This window comes from Zootoca vivipara, chromosome 8, assembly GCF_963506605.1.
Source record: "Zootoca vivipara chromosome 8, rZooViv1.1, whole genome shotgun sequence".
Classification (NCBI taxonomy): domain Eukaryota; kingdom Metazoa; phylum Chordata; class Lepidosauria; order Squamata; family Lacertidae; genus Zootoca; species Zootoca vivipara.
The window spans coordinates 19333455-19355416 of NC_083283.1; the positions used below are offsets into that span (position 1 = coordinate 19333455).

Consider the following 21962-nt stretch of genomic DNA (forward strand, 5'->3'; position numbering starts at 1 on the left):
GAGAATTAAAACTGAAAGAATATGAAGAAATAAAGGAACATCTTCAAAGTTGGTTGCACCATAGACGGCTAAAGGATATCTTCAAAGAGGACAATAAGAAAGGTTTTTGATATTTGGTTTCCAAATTCCAAAAGGAAGTGATAGAAGAAAATTTGATTTTTTTTTAAAAAAAAATTGGAGTGGGAAACTAAAGAGGAAGAAGTAATGATTAAATGGGCACAAGATTTAGGCCACAGTATATAATTTGAAGATTGGATAAAATTGGGGAAAGTAAATTTGAAATTTACGGATTGTATATTGTTGAGAGAGAATTACATGAAGATGATGTATAGATGGTACATATCACCGTTTGAATTGGCAAAAATGTATAAAAATGAAAATAAAGAGGGTTGGAGGTGTGAGGCTGAAAGTACCTTTTACCATATGTGGTGGAATTACAAAATTGTAAAACTGTATTGGGAAATGATATATAATGAATTGAAGAAAATGTTGAAAATAACATTTGTTAAACAACCAGAAGCCTTCCTGTTAGGTCAAGATCTGCCAAAAGAGAAGAGGACACTATTTATGTATGCTACTACGGTGGGGAGAATTCTGATAGCACAAAAGTGGAAGACTGGAGAAATACCAACTAAAGATCAATGGCAAGAGAAATTGATGAACTATGCAGAAATGCCGGACAGACTTTGAGAAAAAGACAAAAGTGACTTTGAAAAAGAGTGGGAACCATTTATAATATACTTGCAGAAACAAAGGAAGAATATTGACTTGATGGCAGGATTTAAATAAACATTCACATCTTTACTAAAAAAGAAGATTTAAAATGATAAATAATATAGTGGATTTTTAGGAAACAGCAATATGTAATAAGGGGGAAACAAACCAGAAATGGAAGTTGGGGGAAGCCCAGGAGGGGAGGGAAGAGGTGCTGTAATATAAATGTTATTGATATGAGATGTATGTAATGATAGAAAAAGAAAAGTGAATAAAAAGGAGGGGGGGAGATAATACCATGCCTCCCTTTGAACAATGGATAGAAGGCTTGACTACTCCTGCAACCTACAAAGAGATTGCTTTAGACATAGATTGTGTATGGACAAATATAGTGATTATTTTGAATGCATTTATATGAAGCACAATGACTTGTTACACATTTTATACTTGTAAGAACAATCATACTACAGTCATACCTCAGGTTGCATCCGCTGCGGGTTGCGTTTTTCCGGGTTGAGAATGCGGCGAACCCAGAAGTGTTTACGGTACTTTTGGGTTCTTGCGCATGCGCAGAAGCGTTCTGTGTGCTGTGTGCAGAAGCGTTCTACTCGCTTTGCACATGTGCAAAAACGCTCTTACGCGCATGCGCTCTATCGCCACTCGGGTTGCAGACTTTTTGGGGTGCGAACGGCACCCCGGAACGGATTGGGTCTGCAACCTGGGGTACCACTGTACTTATTTACCCATGTTCTACCAACTGAGCTATTCATAGCCATGAATAATGGGGTGAATACAGTATTGTTTTAAAAATGTGGACAGAGGAAAGGTTTTTTAAGAATGGGTTTGTTGTCAGGAAACTGATTTGGCCTGTCTTTCTTTTGCAATGGGTTGTCCTTCAAGTTCCCAGTTGAAAGTGTTAAGTGAAGATAGGTACAAGGTGGGACGTGGAGGAAAGGTTTTAAAACCCATCAGCCCCTGGGAATCAAAACAGTCTCCATTTCCCCCCTTCCTTCTTTATAAAGTGACACTTCCTTAGAGGTATTCACACGTTATGTTCCACAGGAGTGCCGTCTCTGTGTACACAAATAGTTAAGCTGTGCACTCATAAGAATATTCACATGCAACATTCAACAAGTGTACAGTGTGTGTACCTGTGTGGAACAGTTCAGAGATGTAAAAAAAAAGTAGTGTACACTCTGTTAGAGAGACGTGTACATTTGTTTATTTCATTTCATAGAATTTATATACTGCTTGATTGGGGGGGGGGCCCTCAAAGAGAAGATAGGGCAAGAGAAAGACAGGCCAAATGTTCAAGGAGAGTACAGAGGTCTGCAGAGAGTCTTTATGGTTGGCTACAGAGAACTGCAATTTCAGCTCCAGGCCTTGGGTTCCCTCATCCTGCCACAGCACATTCCCATTAAGCAAGCGGTTGTCTCGTCTTCAGGCCCTTAACAGGCAATTCTTTCCAAGCTGCATTAAGTAATGTTCAAAATGCGCGAGAGCCACAGAAGAGCTACATGTGGTCTGCTGTTAAATAAGCATTAGAAAACCAGTAATCCATAAGCCTTTATTTTTGCAGCTTCTGTCTTTGCTCATTAGTCTTATCTAATTCCGGCTTTAATTTCCACTGATCTATTTATGCTAGAATTTCACTTAATAAACCTTGTGTGGATTAATCTGGTTGTCTTCTTGGCGCACATCTCAAACTTTTAAGACTTAAAGGATTCTCCTTTCAAGACCCTGGCTGATCCAAAGTCCCATCATAAGATAAAGATTTCTTGGAAGGCTACCAAGAAGTTGGGATATAGAAGTGAAATTGGTGGTAGGAGACTCTCAAAAACAAGATCTAAACTGGCATGTTTATGGCCCAGAAACATACCGTAGTTGGAAAGTCATAGTCCTCTTCTGCTCTTAGCTCCCCGGCAACTGGTATTTAGTGGCAATCCGCCTTTGGTTATGGAAGTTCCATATTGCCATCATGACTAATAGCCATTGATAGACCTGGCCTACAGGAATTCATCTGCTTCCATGTGGAGCCACTTTCAGCCCTCCATTTTTTGCTTGTTTCTCTCCTGAATACGCAATAGTGGGTTGGATCCAGACTTAAGTTACGCCCCATTGAAATCAACGGGGAATGCTAGTTTCACAGGTGTAGATTTTTATTTTTGGCCATCTTCTAACTAAAAAAGAACAGTTAAATTCTTTTTTTAATTACACATTCTTTTAAAAATATCACAAATGGAAAGAATGTTCTCTTAGTTTCAATTTTCAGATTAAATCCACTGTTCTCTGTCCACTAGCACAAGAGCGCATGGTAGAGTTTAAAACTTGTGCTTTCCTGTGCTCAGCAGCATTCTGCATGTGCAACAAGAGATTAATTTAGTGCTACACCATATTATAACAGATTAAATGACCTCAAATTTAGATGCAGATGCAGCAGTGGGGGAAGAGTTGGGCTTATGCTGAAGTAAAAACCACTTTCCTCCTTTGAACCCAATCCTTATTGTTGCTGCTCCCATTTGTACACAGGAAGCCCACCACTGTCCACTGACTTCCCTTAAGTTGCTCTCCAACTGTATTATGCATGTAGAGTAATAATTTTTGGCTTGTTAAACTATACCACATGGCATTGGGGGGCGGGAAGTGAATGGAGCTTTCACTTCCAAAGCAAATTGGAAGTGCCCACTTCGCTATCATGTCTGCTGAAGTTCCCTGCCCTCTCCTTCAGTTGTTGTTTTTCCTCTAGGTAGGCTTTTAAAGGGAAGATAAATATCGCCACATGCTTATTTTTGGGTTCTAATACTGTTGTCGTCTTCTCTTTTTCTTTAATTCCACAGCCAACTATGGACCAAATCCAATTTGCAAAGGCTGTTTGTCTTGCTCAAAGGACAATGGATGCATCAGATGTCAGCATAAGTTGTTCTTCTTTCTCCGAAGGGAAGGAATGAGGCAATATGGGGAATGCTTGAATTCCTGCCCGCCAGGGTACTACGGTCTGCGAGCCCCAGACATGAACAGATGTTCAAGTGAGTTTTCTTTCATGTTTCTTTTTTTAAAATCTGTAATTTCAAAACTAAGTTATTGGTGAGGGTGGAGAACATAAGACGATACTTTTGTAGACAACCCCAATACATTGTAGGCATTCCTTCCTAAAAGAATCTCCAGTTGTCTAGTCGTTGTGCTTTGGACACCTCCTAAGATTTGTTGTTGTTTAGTCGTGTCTGACTCTTCGTGACCCCATGGACCAGAGCACGCCAGGCACTCATTTTACATGATGGTTCCTGAGATCAAGGAGCAGTTTTTAATCTGGTGTTTGGATACTGTCAGATGCCATTTCGAATCAAGTTGGTACATTGAACCTTTCAAAACTGTCCCGTCTTGAACCATTGATATCAAAAGTGCATTGGTTCCCCTCCCATTTCTTAGAGTTCCCATGCAATTGCAAGTGCAAGCCTCAATTGTCTGTAAATTTATTATCCATTGGAACTTCTTCTTTCTTCCCTTAGGTCACAAACCTGTGTCCGTCCCAATGTTGTTGGACTACAACTCCCATCATCCCTGACCACGGCCATGCTGTCTGAGGCTGATGGGAACTGGAGTCCAGCAACACTAAGAGCCACAGGTTCCCCAGCCCTGCCGATGGGGGGGGGGTTAATTATCTGAAACAAACTTCTTGCTTGGTACACTTACAAATGTTTGTAAGCGTTCATATATTTTTGGGGTCAGAATCTGTTCTTCCCAGTGCTTTTGTTCTAAAAAAATGTTTAGGGGTACTCTCATTTTGACTCAAGAAAATCACCATTTTATCGTTCAAATTGGGAAAAATAAATACAGTAAATGGACAGATTCACAAAATGTTTAGGGGTGTGTGTTCCCCCAGGAAAAAAACACCACATTGGTTCTTCCCATCTCTCTGAGCAGAAGAGATACACCTGCTATCTTTTCTGTGCCTTGAGCTCTGCTGTTGGGCAACTCCTGTTTAATTTCAATGGGAGCTTGCACCATTTTGTGTTCTGAACTCATGATTTATGTTACCGTTTTATTTATCTTGGTTCTGGTGCTGAATATGCACTCATTTTTTGAAATGTCACTTTGACATGATGAATTAAATTCTCTTTTTGGAACTTCTTGCTTAACTTGAAATAACCTTTTGTCGCTTCCAAGATAGTCCTGCAGTTCTCCACAATTCCCCATGCGGGTCATTGTGACTTGAACTCGGATAACTTTGTTCATGACTCCGAAGTAAATCCAATTGTCTCCAGCGGGCCTTAAGTGTACTTATAAGTGTATTTATTATTGCAACCCAGCTCCAGTCCTTTTTCTTTGATGCAAAAGTCTCCAGGTAAAGCTCTGCCTAGTTTGCGTGATAACTTCTTACAAAACTATTGAAATTCTTGGAAGTTTTCATGCTTTGGTTTCAGAGCACAAAATAGCAGCAGAATAAGTTTGGATACAAATTCTCTAAGTTGTGTGCACAGAACAATGCTGGCTATGCCACAGTTTAGCATTATATGCAAACAAACTCTTTTATGTCTATGAAACTGCCTTTGGATAAATGTTCTGGAGAAGAACTTCTCTTGAAATCTTAGGGTACGAGACTGCATAGAATCATAGAGTTGGAAGAGACCACAAGGGCCATCCAGTCCAACCCCCTGCCAAGCAGGAGACACCATCAAAGCATTCTTGACATATGCCTGTCAAGCCTCTGCTTAAAAACCTCCAAAAAAGGAGACTCCACCACACTCCTTGGTAGCAAATTCCACTGCCGAACAGCTCTTACTGTCAGGAAGTTCTTCCTAATGTTTAGGTGGAATCTTCTTTCTTGTAGTTTGAATCCATTGCTCCGTGTCCGCTTCTCTGGAGCAGCAGAAAACAACCTTTCTCCCTCCGCCATATGACATCCTTTAATATATTTGAACATGGCTATCATATCACCCCTTAACCTTCTCTTCTCCAGGCTAAACATACCCAGCTCCCTAAACCGTTCCTCATAAGGCATTGTTTCCAGGCCTTTGACCATTTTGGTTGCCCTCCTCTGGACACGTTCCAGCTTGTCAGTATCCTTCTTAAACTGTGGTGCCCAGAACTGGACACAGTATTCCAGGTGAGGTCTGACCAGAGCAGAATACAGTGGTACTATTACTTCCCTAGATCTAGATGCTATACTCCTATTGATGCAGCCCAGAATTGCATTGGCTTTTTTAGCTGCTGCATCACACTGTTGACTCATGTCAAGTTTGTGGTCTACCAGGACTCCTAGATCCTTTTCACATGTACTGCTCTCAAGCCAGGTGTCTCCCATCCTGTATTTGTGCCTTTCATTTTTTTTTGCTTGGATTTTTATACTCACAAATCCGGCCATCATGTTTGAGACATGGGAGTGAATTGCATGACTCCATTCAGGTATGTCTTACTCAGAGTATACTCAGTGAAACTAATAAGCATGATCAAGGTAGGCCCATTAATTTCAATGTGTCTACTCTGAGTAAAACATAGTTAAGTACCACCCTTTATTTATTTTTAGGAATTGTACTGATTGTTTTGTCTTTTAAATGCAAATAATGTGACCTAATAGAATAACAGCAACATTATGCTCTGTAAATGAAGCAATATAATACACCTCAATATTTCTCTGTGTGTTTTCCTGTTTCGTCCCTAAATCTAATATAATCAGTAGTATAGTGGGATCAAACCATGTATCCTAAGATAAAATGAATGAACTTTAATTTAAATAAGATTTTGTCTTATTTACCCCTTTTGTTTCCTCCTGAATATTCCATATTTTGGAATATTCAGCCAGATGGCCAGGGTGTAAATGAAATCATCATCATCATCATCATCACCATCATTTGATTTGTTATACTCATTTTTTCCTTCATTCCAGCTGTCTCAGCCCTCAAGTTCCTTTCCGTCTTTAAGCCAGGGGTGGCCAAACTTGGCCCTCCAACTGTTTTTGGACTACAACTTCCATCATCCCTAGCTAACAGGACCAGCGGCCAGGGATGATGGGAATTGTAGTCCCAAAACAGCTGGAGGGCCAAGTTTGGCCACCACTGCTTTAAGCAGTAATGAAAGATCTGACAGTAGTTGAGTCAGGCTATACTGAAGCATAGTAATGCACTGTGTTGAACCCTTTACCTGTAATCCTATTTGCTGTTTGTGTCACCTGACTCCTGTTGAGCAGCAGCTGCAATATTGGTGCCCTGGCTATCTAATATGAGCTTCTGGTGTGAGCGGCCACACACACACCCCAGCCAATGAAGGTTGGGTGGACCTTTGAAGATGGCAAGGAGTTAACCATGCTTTCCTGATTTAGCTAGTTCAGTGGTGGACCTCCAGATGTTGTTGGACTTCAGTTTGCATCATCCACGACCATTGGATGAGGCTGATGTGAGCTGGAGTCTTGAGGGCCACAGATTCTCTCAGGTGATGTGATTCTCTTCACTTTCACTGCGCTGCGTGTTGGACCACAGTGCTGGATGAGAGATCACAGTTACTGTCTCTTCCTTGCAAAGTACTTCTGGCTAATGCCTCTCTAGCTTCTTCTTAACGGTTGTGTTGGTGAGGAGGAATCAAAGCTCAGTGGTAGGACATGCAAGTGGGATTTATCCCTCAATGTTGCATTGTATTCTCACTTCCAAACAGGAATGATCCTGTTCAGGGTTCCAGCCACTGGGACACTCTATTTTTTTAAAATATTTTTTATTGATTTTATATATAAAACGAATATTAAGAAAAAATATACATAAAGAAGGAAAAAAAGAAAACAAACACATATTTAACAAATACAAAATATAAAATAGACATTAAAAAACAATCAAACAGATATCAACTTATTTCAGTCTTTTAAATCATTGTCACTTGTACTTCCCCAAATCTCCTCTAACTGATTTTCTTTTTTAGAACCATCTTTAACAGTTTCTTATTCATTACTTCTAATGTTTATCATCATATTTTTTGCTTCATCCATCCTTACCTCAATCTTTTAATTTTAATTCATTTTGCAATCATTTCTTTCTTCCCTAATGCCTTAACAACAATATTCCCCTAGACGTTCAGTTCTTTTATATTCAAAAATAATTCCCTAAATAAACTCTAATTTTTTTCCACTCTTCCTCCATTCTCTCATCTGCTTGGTCTCGGAGTCTTCCACTGGGACACTCTAGCTTGACTGGACACTCTAGCTTGTAAGAGGGTCATGCAAGGCTCAATATTCTGGTTTTCTTTCCCACTTGTCAATTGCCACTTTGCATTTCATTGCTACTTAGCATGAACATGAGCTTTAGCAAGCTCTGGCACAGCTGCGAAGGGGAGATTGAAGGTTCTGCTTTCGTTTTAGATTAACTGCCATTTAGAAAGTCAGCTGAACCGTAAACAGTGATTGACCTTAACTATGATTAATGGGTGGCTTCATAAACCATGGCTTGAAGTTGGTTTGTTTCTACTAACCACAGTTAAGATCAACCACAGTTTGTATGGATTCAGATGGTATGGCAAGCAGTCGAAAACTGTGGAAGCCTCCAAAAGCGTCCTTATGGTCACCCTGAAGGGGGAATTCACCAGCATATGGGCCACTGCAGCTCATTCACAAACACTTAACTATGGTTTAATATTATGTGTCCAAACCAGCTCACCATCTTGTCCTTTTAGCTCTGATATCTGTGGTCCTGTTTTTCCTGTGTTTTTCTGTGTTATCCAATATGATACTGCAAGTTATTAAGACCCTGCGCTACTATCTTTCATACATTTTCAAAATACACAAATAAATATGAAATTCTTCTTCCCTGATGTTGGATGCCCTTTCTGACTCTGAACATTTTTTGTCTGTTGCTCTGACATTGTTTTTGCAGTTTAAAAATAGCTTTGGCTGCATTCAAAACCCCTACTGGTTTTTTACAGAGGGGGGTCTTGGGCGAGTTTGGTGTAAAACGCTTGCACTCTTAATATCTTTGAGCAGAAGAAATCTTCAACCTTTTCTTATTTCTGGAACATTTTCGCATTTGCAATAGAAAAGTGCTTGAACCTGTGTATCTTAGGGAAAATGTTAACATGGATCGAAAAGTGCCACTCTTGCCAAACACAACACTGCAAATGCCACGCAGCTCAACGCAGCAGCTCTAGAATTATGAAAAAAAAGTGCATTTTCAAATCTAATTTTCTTCACTAACTCTGAGCTAGGCATCTCAAATTTGCGAGACTGTTTAAAAAGTTGTTTTTTCCCTGGTTACAGTGTGCCATGTAATTTCATCTCTAAAGTTGCATACATGGATTTATTTATTTATTTTTGCCAGATGGAAGAAAACTAATCACCCTCTAAAGTGGGGGTAGCCAGCGTGGTACCCAGGAGATACTGTTTCAGCTCCTCCTCATCCCTGATTGTTACCCATGCTGGCTAGGCCTGAAAGGAGTTGGAGTCCAGTAATATATATGAGGGACCCAGGTGGCGTTGTGGGCTAAACCACTGAGCCTAGGGCTTGCTGATCAGAAGGTCGGCGGTTTGAATCCCTGTGATGGGGTGAGCTCCCGTTGCTCGGTCCCAGCTCCTGCCAACCTAGCAGTTTGAAAGCACATCAAAATGCAAGTAGATAAATAGGAACTGCTATAGCGGGAAGGTAAACGGCGTTTCCGTGTGCTGCTCTGGTTTGCCAGAAGCGGCTTTGTCATGCTGGCCACATGACCTGGAAGCTATACGCCGGCTCCCTCGGCCAATAATGCGAGATGAGCGCACAACCCCAGAGTCGGTCACGACTGGACCTAATGGTCAGGGGTCCCTTTACCTTTACCCTTTACCTAATATATATGAAGGGCACCACATGGTCTCCGAGGCAACAGGGATTCTTCGGGTTTTGGTCCATGTGTCACAGGAGGTTTGAACCAACACTATGGCAGGTCTGAAAGAGATGGGCTCTTTCTTGGACATAGTAAAATGCAGGGCCGGCTCAAGACGTTTCGCTGCCTGAGGCAAAGGAAAAGATGGCGCCCTCTCCCAAGGCGCAAACAAAAGCCAATTTGACTGGTAGTTGACTCTTACCACAATAGTGGTGAAATGACAGTATTGTCCACTGTACTTGAGGCCAGAAGGCTAGTGTAAGGGCTGCAGGGTGGACCCCATGGTGCTCACAGCTCTGTCCACTCCCCACACCTCAGCATTCACCACCTGAGGCCGCTGCCTCATTGTAGGGCTGCCCCCCGGTCAAAAATTATTTCAGTCCAAGCCTCAGACCTGTCATGGGGATACATAAGATACTTAAGGAGTGGCTGTGGTCAACCGGACAACTTCTATCAACCTGACAACTTGCATGCCTGTGTGTGTGTGTTTGTGTTTAACACAAACTGATTGCTCTAGCGAGTATGGTTGTTGTAGGTGACCTGGAACAACTCCAGGCATGCCTGGAGGATGTGAACCATTTGGATCGTCTCCAGTTGAGATTCAGGCCTCATTGTTGGACTGAAAACTGTCTTGGTTGTGCTGGTCGATGAAGTCCAGTGGGACAAGGGTAAAAGTTGCTTCCTAGTTTTGCTGGGTCTCTCAGCTGCCTTTGATACCATTGACCATGACATCCTTCTGGACTGTCTAGAGGGGGAACTGTTATGCAGTGGTTCTGCTCCTTCCTCCTGGGCCATGTCCAGAAAATGGTGTTGGGGGGGGGTGAGTGTTCGGCCCTCTGGGCTCTCACTTAAGGGGTGCCTCAGGGCTCTGTCCTCTCCACCATGCTTTTTAACATCTGCATGAAGTCGCTGGGAGATCATCAGGGGGGGTTAGGCTGGAAAATACCCAATTTTACCTGACCAGTGAGGGGGGTCAAGATCCTGTGGAGTGGAGGCGGGTGGTAGATGGATGGCGGGTAACTGATTGAGGTTGAGTCCTGAATGAGGTAACCTTGCCCCTGAAAGACCGGGTGCACAGCCTGGGAGTCAATTTGGACTCACAGCTGCCCATGGAGGTGCAGGTCAATTCTGTGTCCAGGGCGGCTCTCTACCAGCTCCATCTGGTACGCAGGCTGAGACCCTACCTGCCCGCAGACTGTCTCGCCAGAGTGGTGCATGCTCTGGTTATCTCCCGCTTGGACTACTGCAATGCTCTATGTGGGGCTACCTTTGAAGGTGACCCAAAAACTACAACTAATCCTGAATGCGACAGCTAGACTGGCGACTGGAAGTGGCCGCCGTATAACACCGGCCCTTAAGGATCTTTACTGGCTCCCAGTAAGTTGCTGAGCACAATTCAAAGTGTTGGTGCTGACCTTTAAAGCCCAAAATGGCCTCAGCCCAGTATACCTGAAGGAGCGCCTCCACCCCCATTGCTCAGCCCAGACACTGAGGTTGTCTTCTGAGGGTCTTCTGCTGGTTCCCTCACTGCGGGAAGTGAAGTTACAGGAACCAGGCAGAGGGCCTTCTCAGTAGTGGCGCCCTCCCTAAGGAATGCCCTCCCTTCAAATGTCAAGGAGATAAAGAATTACAGTACACAACTTTTAGAAGACATCTGAAGGCAGCCCTGTTTTGGGAGTTTTTTAACACTTGATATTTTATGTTTTTAGATATGCTATAAGCTGCCTAGAGTGGGTGGGCAAACCCAGCCAGATGCGCGGGATCTAAATAATAAAATTATTATGATTATGATTCAGGCTGTGGTCTCCTTTGCAGTGGTTCCATTTCCTCTTTATCTCTTCTTCACCTGTGGTGAAGTAGCATGCATGGAGCCAAACCTTCTGTGGGTTGTGAGCAAATCTTTTTACCAGGCCTAGATGTATGTGGTTTTAGTGGTCCTGCCAAACCTGGTTGTTCCATGGAGAACGGTGGAGAATAGCAGTGGGGGCTTCTTCATTTGGGTAAATGTAGCATTGCACCATTAACGTCCATCTGTCCTCAGTTAACCCTTACCTGCCTGCCTTCTGGCTTGCAACCGATCCACTGCCTGCACAGTTTCCTCCTCTTGAAGTGTTTTGCCACTTACAGAACTCAGCAGGGAGAGAATAAGGACAAAACTAGAATTAGTTGACTCTGCTAATCTGGCTCCAGTTATTGTTGGTTTCCCTATTTTTGGCCCCACCAGTCCCAAGGGGTACCAGCCACTACTGGACAATAGGCTTGTTTGCAGGTTACACTGAACACAAGCTGTCTTGTACGCACGTGCAAGCATTTGTGTGAACTTGTTGTGTACACTTGTTGACTTGGAACAATTCAGGTACACAGATTGTGCCAGCACTGAACATTTCACTGAACATCCCAACGCCTTGTGTGCACAGATTGGACTGCTGTTGACTATAACTTGAGCGCACCCCTTTCTGGGTCTGTTAAATGCACAACGCTAACGTTCGGCACGACTCACAGGAGTCAGGAGATGGCCTAAGGCTAAAGTTTTGAGCCTCTTAGAAAAACAATGACGCAGCAAAGGAAATAACTGCAGATTATGGCTCTGTACCTTGGTGGAGTGTCCCGATCCAGGAATAACAACAAAATTAATCGTTATTGCTCCCCTGGCAGCAAAGAGTCAGAAGAAGAAAACCGACACTCTCGGCAGCACCCGTTACATATCTGTAGAATGGCAATTTATTATGCATTAATAAATGTACGTATGTAAGCAGAACAAGAGCTGCATGAACAGAGTGTTGAAAACCCTCTTTTTGGCATGGGGTGGTTCCAGTTGTATCCTTTTGGGTCACTAACAGAAGAGGAGAGGCAATTTTTGCCAACTTTATTTGCCTTGCATTCCTCCAAATTTGTTCCAGAGAGCTGGAGGACCCTCTAGAACAGTGTTTCTCAACCAGTGTGCCTCCAGATGTTTTGGGACTACAACTCCCATCATTCCTGACCACTGGTCTTGCTAGCTAGGGATGATGGGAGTTGTAGTCCCAAAACATCTGGAGGCACACTGGTTGGGAAACACTGCTCTAGAACATCAGGTGAAGGTCTTCATGGGAACTGCCATGCCATGTTTGCTCTGCACTTGCAAGGAATAGCTCCTTCAGTGTGGCAACACCTGCTACACTTTGGAACTCCTTGCTCCTTGACCGTAGACAGGTGCCTTCACTGCACCATTTTCAGCGCCTACAGTACTACAAATATATTTGGCTTAAGCAAGGCAACCCAGACATGGTAAATCTGACATGAACTTCAATGCATAATTTTATTTTATAACATATATTTTTTAGAACTGCTGGTTTCATTTTGGAATTTGTAAAGGGAAGCTTGTTTTTTAACGTCTGATTTTAATCAGTAATTTTGATGTATGCAAACTGCTTAAAGGTTTTGCCTGATTAAGAGGCATATAAATTCTCTTTAATAGAATAAATAAAGGCAGAGGAAAAGGGGGAAAGTTGCCTCCCCTCACATGTTTCACTAACAAACCGATATGCTGGCTCAGAAACCACTCTGGGTAGAAACAAAAAGCATTATAAACCAACTTTCATAAGAAATATTTGGCGGCGGTGAGCGAGTGACCGAAGAAGAGATATTGAGCTCAATGAAAATGTCGACACAGTGTGTGGTGGCTGTGAAAAAGGCATCGTTGGGAAATAAACCTGCCAACATAGCAATGCTTCGATACAAATCTATGGTGCGACCACACTTGGAATGCAGTGTCCAATTCTGATGGCCACACCTCAAAAAGGATACTGCAGAGCTGGGGAAAGTGCACTAAAATGTAACCAAAATAACCAGGAGGGTGGGACAAATCCCCTGTGAGGAAAAGCTACACTCTTTGAGGCTTTTTAGGTTGGGGAAAAAAGCAACTAAGGGTGGACATAGTAGGAGTGTATAATATTATGCATGGCATTGGAAAAATGGATGAAAAGAAGGTCCCCCCCCCCTCATATTAACAGAATCCATAGCCGTCCAATACAGCTGAATAGGTGGGAGTGTCATTCGGGGCAGATAATGAGCCTATTTCTTCACACAGCCCATAGATGAACTATGAGTGCATTTAGACGTGAGAATTACTGCATTAGTCTTCCCGGTTATAATTCTAATGCTTCTATCTGGGCTTGTTGCATTATGGAATGGTGGCTTTTGGATTGATATACCACTACCCCATGCCACATTTTTAATGGTGGGGAAGAACCGAGCACTAGCGTACTGCCCCAAATTTCATCAGTGCAAACCTTCCACAGTTTTCTGAGTTGACAGGATTGCAAGTGTCGATGTTGGCCTAGCAAGCAGATGCCATTTGGGGTTGGAAATTACCGTAATTGCTAAGAAACTGTCATGAGGTTTAGATCGCGTCTGTTTGTCTGTCTGTCAGGTTATACCATTTCCCCAACAAGATACATTTTTTAAAGCATGGTTCTGACTATTCTAGATTTGTACACTGTATCATGTCCATAAAACTCATGGGGCCTTAACAGCTTTTTGAAAACTGGAATTCATTGCAAACTGAAATAGGTTGTGCAGACGTATTCTCATGTTAGTTAACTTGAGTGTGTATGTGCACGCCTTTTTAGGCCTAAATCCAATACCTACATAAAAAGGATAAAGTCTCATTGAACTTGGTGGGACCTAAATTTCAGCTGGCATGCCTAGGATTTCAGTAATAATCTGTGGCTCATTTTTGATGTAAGAGTGACAGGCCAATAAGCCATGAGTTGTTGGCCAAAGAACAAACTGCCTGTCTGTCTTGCCTTGCCTGTCTGGTTTTGTCACTGAGATCATAATAATTTTTATAAACCTCTTAGAGACTACCTTGGTATTAAGATGTGTATAAATATATGACATACATTGTTATGTTTAAACCATAGTTTCCTGTTGCATCATAACAGGGCAACTATGGTTTAATCCCTGCATTCTAACGAGGATATGACACTAATATTCATAAGTGTGATGTTGCCTGTAGTGTTTTCTTTCCCCTTTATTTACACCCCCAGTCCTAAGGCTAAATATATGCATTCAATGCACATTAATGGAACTGAAATATAAGTAATCAAAGTCTAGCATTCAGATTCACTTGTCTGCAGAACTTTGCTGGCCATAGAAAACTTGGTTTGGGTGCTTGCTATATGAAGAATAGTCGGCCTTTCTCAAAATGTGATGATAAACATTCCAGTGGCGTGGAATCTACCAAACATAAGAGAGTGGCTGCCAGAAAAGGCAGACACAAGAAATGTATCGCAGACTATCTAGCTATGATCTGTGGCCAAGAAACTGAAAGTTGAGGTTTCACATAAGGAAACACCATGTGTATTCTCCATTCAATTTAAAACAGGAAGGTGTTAGGGACAAAACTCCCCAAGACTGAGACAAAGATACAGGTAACAACATGCAGCCTCTTCGTATAGCAGAGGAACTAGTATTTTAAATGGAAGATTTCCATCTATAAAGAGAGGGATTCACTTGAATTCCCCCCCCCTCCAATATTTGGATCAGCAACTGATACTTGACCCTGTAGATGGTTGCATCTCTTGGATGCGAGGGCAACAATTATATAGCGATAGCTTTCCTTCCGGCGTTTCTGATGTGCGTTACAGGACGACCCATTCACATCTCATCAGTATGCCAAGACCCATTTAATGTGCATATTTGAAAGCAAATTACTTATAGGGAGCAGAATTCAACAGGCTCTCTCATGCTGCTGATTTCCACGAGCTGAAATCTTCTGCAAATCAATGATTGACTAAGTTAATAATGTAATTAATTAATTAAATTTGTTTGCCACCTTTCACCAGTAGATCTCAGGGCAGTTCACTTGAACACAATGGATGAGATAATGCTCCCTTTTCAGATTTGTTTTTTGTGGGTTTGATGTGATGGGTCAAGAAGCAGGAGCTCATTGACATCTAATGTGCTGGTTACTTCGCAGTTTCACAGCTTCCCACAAAACTGTGCTCAAGGTACATATATATATATTAAAAGCCTAGATGAAAACAACTACGCTGTTGCACTCAGGACCTGTTTGTGGGCTTCCCAAGCACATCTGGTGGAGCTCTGTGAATACAGGGTGCTGAACTAGATGGGCCACTGGCCTGATCCAACAGGGCATTTCTTAGGTTCTTAAGAGTAAGCTCTGAACCCATTATTCTTAAATGGTTGAGTCCTGCTATGTTTTTTTTTTTGCTTTGATGCGTTCATCACTCAATGAATTTGCAAACCTGAAAAAAATAAATAAATTTGTTATTCCAACCTCTTAGGATGCAGAATAGAGAACTGTGATTCTTGCTTCAGTCGAGATTTTTGCACAAAGTGCAAGCCTGGGTTTTATCTCTACCGGGGTCGTTGCTTTGGAGAATGTCCTGATGGCTTTGCACCTTTGGAGGAGACCATGGAATGTGTGGGTGAGTGCTTTTTGAACATCTCTTCTATATTACCTCTTTCTGATCCTCTCCTCTGCTTCAGACTGGTTTCTGAAATTATTTTCCACTTTGCCTGATTAGGTTGTGCCACCCACTTGCATACAATCCAACTTTCTCTATTTACTAGTAACAGTCCCGATGTTCCAGTGTTTCTGTTTCTTGGGATGACCTTTTAAAACTGAGAGGGCTCTTGTGCTCAGATCCTGTTTGCGGGTTTCCTACAGGCTGGCCACTCTAAGAACAGGAAGCTGAACTAGATGGGCCATTGGCCTCATCCAGCCAACTCTTCTTATATGCTACCCAGTGAGCCATTTCTGGTTAACAGTACATAAAATTGTCATGAAATTCTACTCAATATTGATCCAGATTGTAGGGACCCAGGTGGCGCTGTGGTTAAACCACTGAGCCTAGGGCTTGCTGATCAGAAGGTCGGCGGTTCGAATCCCTGTGACGGGGTGAGCTCCCGTTGCTTGGTCCCAGCTCCTGCCAACCTAGCAGTTCGAAAGCACATAAAAATGCAAGTAGATTAATAGGAACCGCTACAGCGGGAAGGTAAACGGCGTTTCCATGTGCTGCTCTGGTTTGCCAGAAGCGGCTTTGTCATGCTGGCCACATGACCTGGAAGCTATACGCCGGCTCCCTCGGCCAATAATGCGAGATGAGCGCGCAACCCCAGAGTCGGTCACGACTGGACCTAATGGTCAGGGGTCCCTTTACCTTTACCTTTATTGATCCAGATTAGATTCCAATGTATAGTTAGCAGAGTAAAAACTTAAGCACGTTGCAGGATTCCCAAAAAATAGACCAGGGGCAATTGTATTTCATCCAGCAGAACTTTACTGCTACTGAAGGCAAATGAGCATAAGTGGTCACAAATCCAATACATTCAGGATTGGCAGTGTCCATAAGAAATCCAGTTGCAGCAGACTTAACGTAAACTTAGAATAACTTATAATAAGTCTAAACCAGGCATCCCCAAACTGCGGCCATCCAGATGTTTTGGCCTACAACTCCCATGATCCCTAGCTAACAGGACCCGTGGTCGGGGAAGATGGGAATTGTAGTCCAAAACATCTGGAGGGCCAAAGTTTTGGGATGCCTGGTCTAAACCTTAACACTATAGACACAACACCACACCAGAAGGAAGAGAGAGAGAAGAGAAAGTGAACCAAGGCTCCTTCTAGCCTTACTTTTATAGTCTGCATGACCTTGACAGAAAGAGATCAGAGAACCAGTTTAAACCAACTGTACTCAGCTTCTCTGAAGGAATAACCCAAACATCACGAACCTTCTACTTGTTTCCCTCACACAGGGAAGCTTCCAGAACCCTCTTGAATTAATTAGAATAGGAAAGATCTCTACACATCACATCAATACTTTCTGCAAACTGACAAAAACAAGCAGAGAAAAATACTGTCTGCTCTCAAAAATTGTATCCTTTTCCTCTTTCCCCTCTACAGCATGTAGTTCCACTTCTTTCTCTTGCACATTATCCCTCCCAACCACTACCAGCAGCAAATGATGGGAATTCTAAGGCAGTGAGAATCTGAGTGTTAGAACAATAAAATTAATGTCCACATTTTCAGCCATGAAACATTAGTGATTATGGGCTTGTCTCGTACTTGCCTTTTTGTTTCTGCTTTAACGCTTAAAATAATTATCATGCTTATGGTCTAAACCTTTCTGGACATCAAGATAGGTTTACAAGTTCACACATTACCTCACTGCATAAAAACCTTGGCGAGTGTTTGGTACATAAGTGAGATGGAAACAGCTAATGTGCTATAATAATGTTAGAGCAATGCAATTCATCTTCTTACCGTTAATAAATCTAGAAATAATGGGTCCTAGGGAAATCTCTGTTTCTGAAACCTGATGGCTTTTCTCCAAGTAAGGATACTCTGAAGCACTCCTGTGTTGAGTCCCTTTGATTTTTCTTTGCATCTTAATAAAAGGGAGAGCATAGGTTGCTGTGAAATGGTCTTTATCATTTTTCTTTTTTTAAAACAACGCCTAATGTGGCTTGGTGACTCGTGTCTGCAAACCAGACTGAAACCTAATGCCAAAAAAGAACAAGTGAAAGACTTCTGTGCCCAGCCTAGTTTGTTAAGGCTGCTTAAACAGAGAAGAGACCTGAGATTTCCACTATTTAAATTGGGGCAGTGAGCCTGTGGCCCTCCAGGCGATGTTTGAATCCAACTGCCATCAGTCAGTCCCAACTAGCAATGCCAGTGATCAGGAACGATGGGAGTTTTAACCAGGGCTTTTTTAAAGCCAAAATTCTCCAGAACTCAGTTCCGGCACCTCTCAGGTGGGCACCTTTGCCATTCTAAGAGAATGAGGGAAGTGTTCATGGTGAGTTCTAGCAGTTCCCCAGATCTGATTAAAAATTATTGGAACACCTCTCAAAAGCAACTGGAAGGAAAATGAAGATAACTGTAAGATGGGAAGAGAAGGAGGTGTGGAGAATTCATGGTAGACTAGAAATTGCATTGCCTCCCCACAACACATTTCAGGGATTGGTTTTAAACCAGTTCTTCAAGTAAGTGGTCAGCCTGTGGAAATTTCCTATAATAAAGCCACCAGTGACCGAATAGTAAAATCTGCCACTTATGAAGTTTTGAATTTCTTCATCCTCTCTGCCACCCCCACCCTCTGACCCCCATTGACATGTATTTTGGAGCAGCCATGTTATGTGCATCAGATGGCAAGAAGATGTTAACTAGCGCTGTGTGTTGTGTATCTTGGTTTCCTCAGAAGGCTGTGAAGTGGGCCCTTGGAGTGAATGGGGGACGTGCAGCAGAAATAACAAGACCTGCGGATTTAAGTGGGGCTTGGAAACACGGACGAGGCAAATTGTGAAAAAGCCAGCAAAAGACACAATACCCTGCCCAACCATTGCAGAGTCCAGAAGATGCAAAATGGCCCTGAGGCACTGTCCAGGAGGTAAGCGTGCCAGATGCCAAAAAAGTTTTTATGAGCTTTTCCTGACTCAAGCAGTGCTTGTTTAACTAAGATAGATAGAACACTGTCTGTTGTTTTTCAAAAACCTGGAGGAACCGTCCAACTTACACACCACCTCGTTCTGTTAGTACCCAAGGGCTGAAGCACAGCCTGTGACTGTGTGTGTGTGTGTGTGTGTGTGGAGAGAGAGGGGGGGGGAGAGAGAACATGTTTATGAGATTCTGGGGCATGCTGTATAGAATGTTGTTTTCCAGCAACATCAGGTAAGAGTCGGTGTTTAAACCATGAGCAGTTCAAGACAGCTGACCTCTACAACTCTTCTCCTAAAGAAGCTCCATTTTGTTCAATACCAGGTAAGTGTGTGAATAAGCAACCTCCTCCAGCCCTGGTGGCCTTCAAATGTTTGGGGTTACAACATGGCCATGCTGGCTGGGACTGATGGGAGTTGGAGTCCAAAAAACCTGAAGAGCAGTGGGGTGCAGTCATCATGAGCCCCATGATGATGTTGGGATTGGTAGACTGTGACAGAGGAGGAGCAAGAAACCCAAGGAGGCCTGAATGGTGGGAAATCTGGGTTGGAGGAGGGAGGAATCTCCACCACAACTTCAGCCACTTCAGGAGGGGGACCAGGGATGCCAGCTCTCTGCACACCCCTACTCTTCCTGCAAAGGGGAGGACCTCAGTGAAGGCTCAGGAGGCCTTTGAGCAGTCAAGGAGGCAGAAGGCAGTGACTGGACAGGAGTCCGAAAAGTAGGGTGCAAGCTTGTTGCTGAGAACCAGGCACTGCCTTCACAGATGGGAGCAGCCCACCCCATCCCTGTGGAACATGCTTTTTCAATCCCAACATTCCCACAAGGTGAACAAGGCGAGTGAGTGCGCCACAGCTGGACTTTGAAAGCTTGGCAGACAGGGTGGGGAAATTTGTTGAGACATCTTCATTGCTTCCACTAGTTCTGAACTTCCAACTTGAACTGAGATGTGGCTCCTGGGCCCTGGGCCTGTTGCTGAGCCTATACCACTCGTTGCCTGAATGGAGATCTTTTTTATTTCTTACAAGTGAGAGTCTTTGCTTGTGTGTTTTGGGGTGGGAGCCAGGCCAGGGCACTGGATTGCGCCCTAAGAAGTTAGATCAAGCTTATTAACGTACAGGTGCAGCAGGGACAATGTGTTTCTACTGTCATAATACTCCCTGGTTCAAATGTGATTAGAGATAGATTGTGCCTTTTTTATGTGGGAAAAATGAAATTAATTACAGTTTGTCTGTTGGCGTGTTCACTTTAGCCTCCTGATATGGGACAGTGTCTGGTCAGTCTTGTTAAGTAGGGAGGAAATGCAGGAAGTAGTAAGGGGAGTCATATTCTGTGACTGATAGCTCTATTCTGCATAAAAATATATTAAAAATGACCCCTTCCTAATGTTCTTATTCTATATACTCTCATCAACACGTGGGATAAATCTTACATTATGTAACCAAAGACAGTAGTAGATTGTGATGGATTAAACTGAGATCAGGAAGCGAGGACATTCTTGGTGGGGCAGGGTCAAGTGTGTGTGCTTTTGCCATATGCTTTCTATTTCTGTTTGCTTTGTTGACATTTCATTTTACTATTTTTGTTAATGTGTAACGATGGCCATAGAAGAATTTCAGTGACAGTTTTTTCCAGGATTTCCAGTGACAGTTTTATGCTTTTGCATCCACGCTTACTGTGTATCCATATACCCGTGTGGCTTTATAAGAACGGCCCCTTGCAGTACCTCTTTCTCTTTTATGAAGGAGAAAGACAGCTGCAAGGGCAAAAGAACTTTGTGTTATCTTTGTATTTTTTCCTGTAGTCATGTTAAGTGCAACATCTTAAAAGATCGCACTAGAATGCAGTTGTCGATTATTAGATTTCCTGATGGGTCATTTTGAAGAGTCTACAGTAAAGATTACAATATAAACCTTCTGCCTCTTCTCTTGGCATTGAATTAGCTGTTTGGCCTTGCGAGAATTAATTTTGTTCGGTAAGCGAATAATAATAATATTTTTAAAACTTGGGAGCCACTTTTCTATTCTTTACCGAAGGTAACTCAAAGCAACTTTCAACAACAAATAGTTTGCACCTCCTGGACTAGTTCAGGAATCCTTTGGATTTCACACTTTCTGAATGTTGCGCTTCAATTTTCAGCTCAGAAAGAGTACAAAAGCCCGATCAGCTTCAAAGCTTTGTTAAAGGTCTTTTTACCACCATATAAAACCCCTGAACAACTGAAGACCAGGTTAATTGTATAGACATGGAAGATCAATGAGATCATCTGGGGAAATTTGACTCATGGCACTGCACACTGCAGGGCAGTGACTCCTCAAATGGGCATTTTCCGCCATGGCTCCTGCACTGTAAAATACCCTTCCCTGTGCCATGTAAAGCTAAAGCATCGTGCATGAATTGCATTGAACATCTTGTAGAGACATATTTTTTTTTTGCCCAGACTTTCTCTGAGCCTCCAAGATTGGAGTCTGTCATCCTTGAAGACTTTATGCGCTCTTTTACTGTACTTTTATGTTGAATCTCTCTCTTTATTATAGTATGTTGTTGTTGTTGTTGTTTGTTGTTGTATTATTTGTGTATTGCTTAAAGATTTGTCAAATATTAAGTGGTTTAGCAATGCTTCCAATTAAATAAAATCCACAAGAAAACATGTATCTTAGGATATAATAAATAAAGAAGTGGATGCAGTGAGATAAAATACGTATTTAAATAAGAAACAGAATGAGTGTCCATCCCTGTGTTAGAAGACCATATTATTCTAATGGCAATTATGCCAAATATATTCATGACTCCCAAAGGATGGAAACAGAAGACAGATGGGATAAATATTCACAGCAAGTTTTGCTGAGCCTGAAGGCAGGGGAGGCCAGTAATGAGTTTACAAGGAGAAATGAATGCTGTTTGTGACAGTGACTTGGAGCTCTCTGGAAGGTGGGGAGGACACCACGATTTGCCCCCAAATATTGGAGCGCTC

At 42.5% G+C, this 21962-nt stretch overlaps 1 protein-coding gene across 1 annotated transcript in view; it reads left to right on the plus strand.

Moving 5' to 3' along the window:
* Positions 1-21962, plus strand: part of RSPO2 (R-spondin 2) — a 105631-nt gene that overhangs the window by 54482 nt on the left and 29187 nt on the right. Inside the window, exons 2-4 of the mRNA XM_035125310.2 lie at positions 3552-3740; positions 15834-15977; positions 18753-18941. Coding sequence (XP_034981201.2) covers positions 3552-3740; positions 15834-15977; positions 18753-18941 — 522 coding nt within the window. The remainder of the gene's footprint in view (positions 1-3551; positions 3741-15833; positions 15978-18752; positions 18942-21962) is intronic.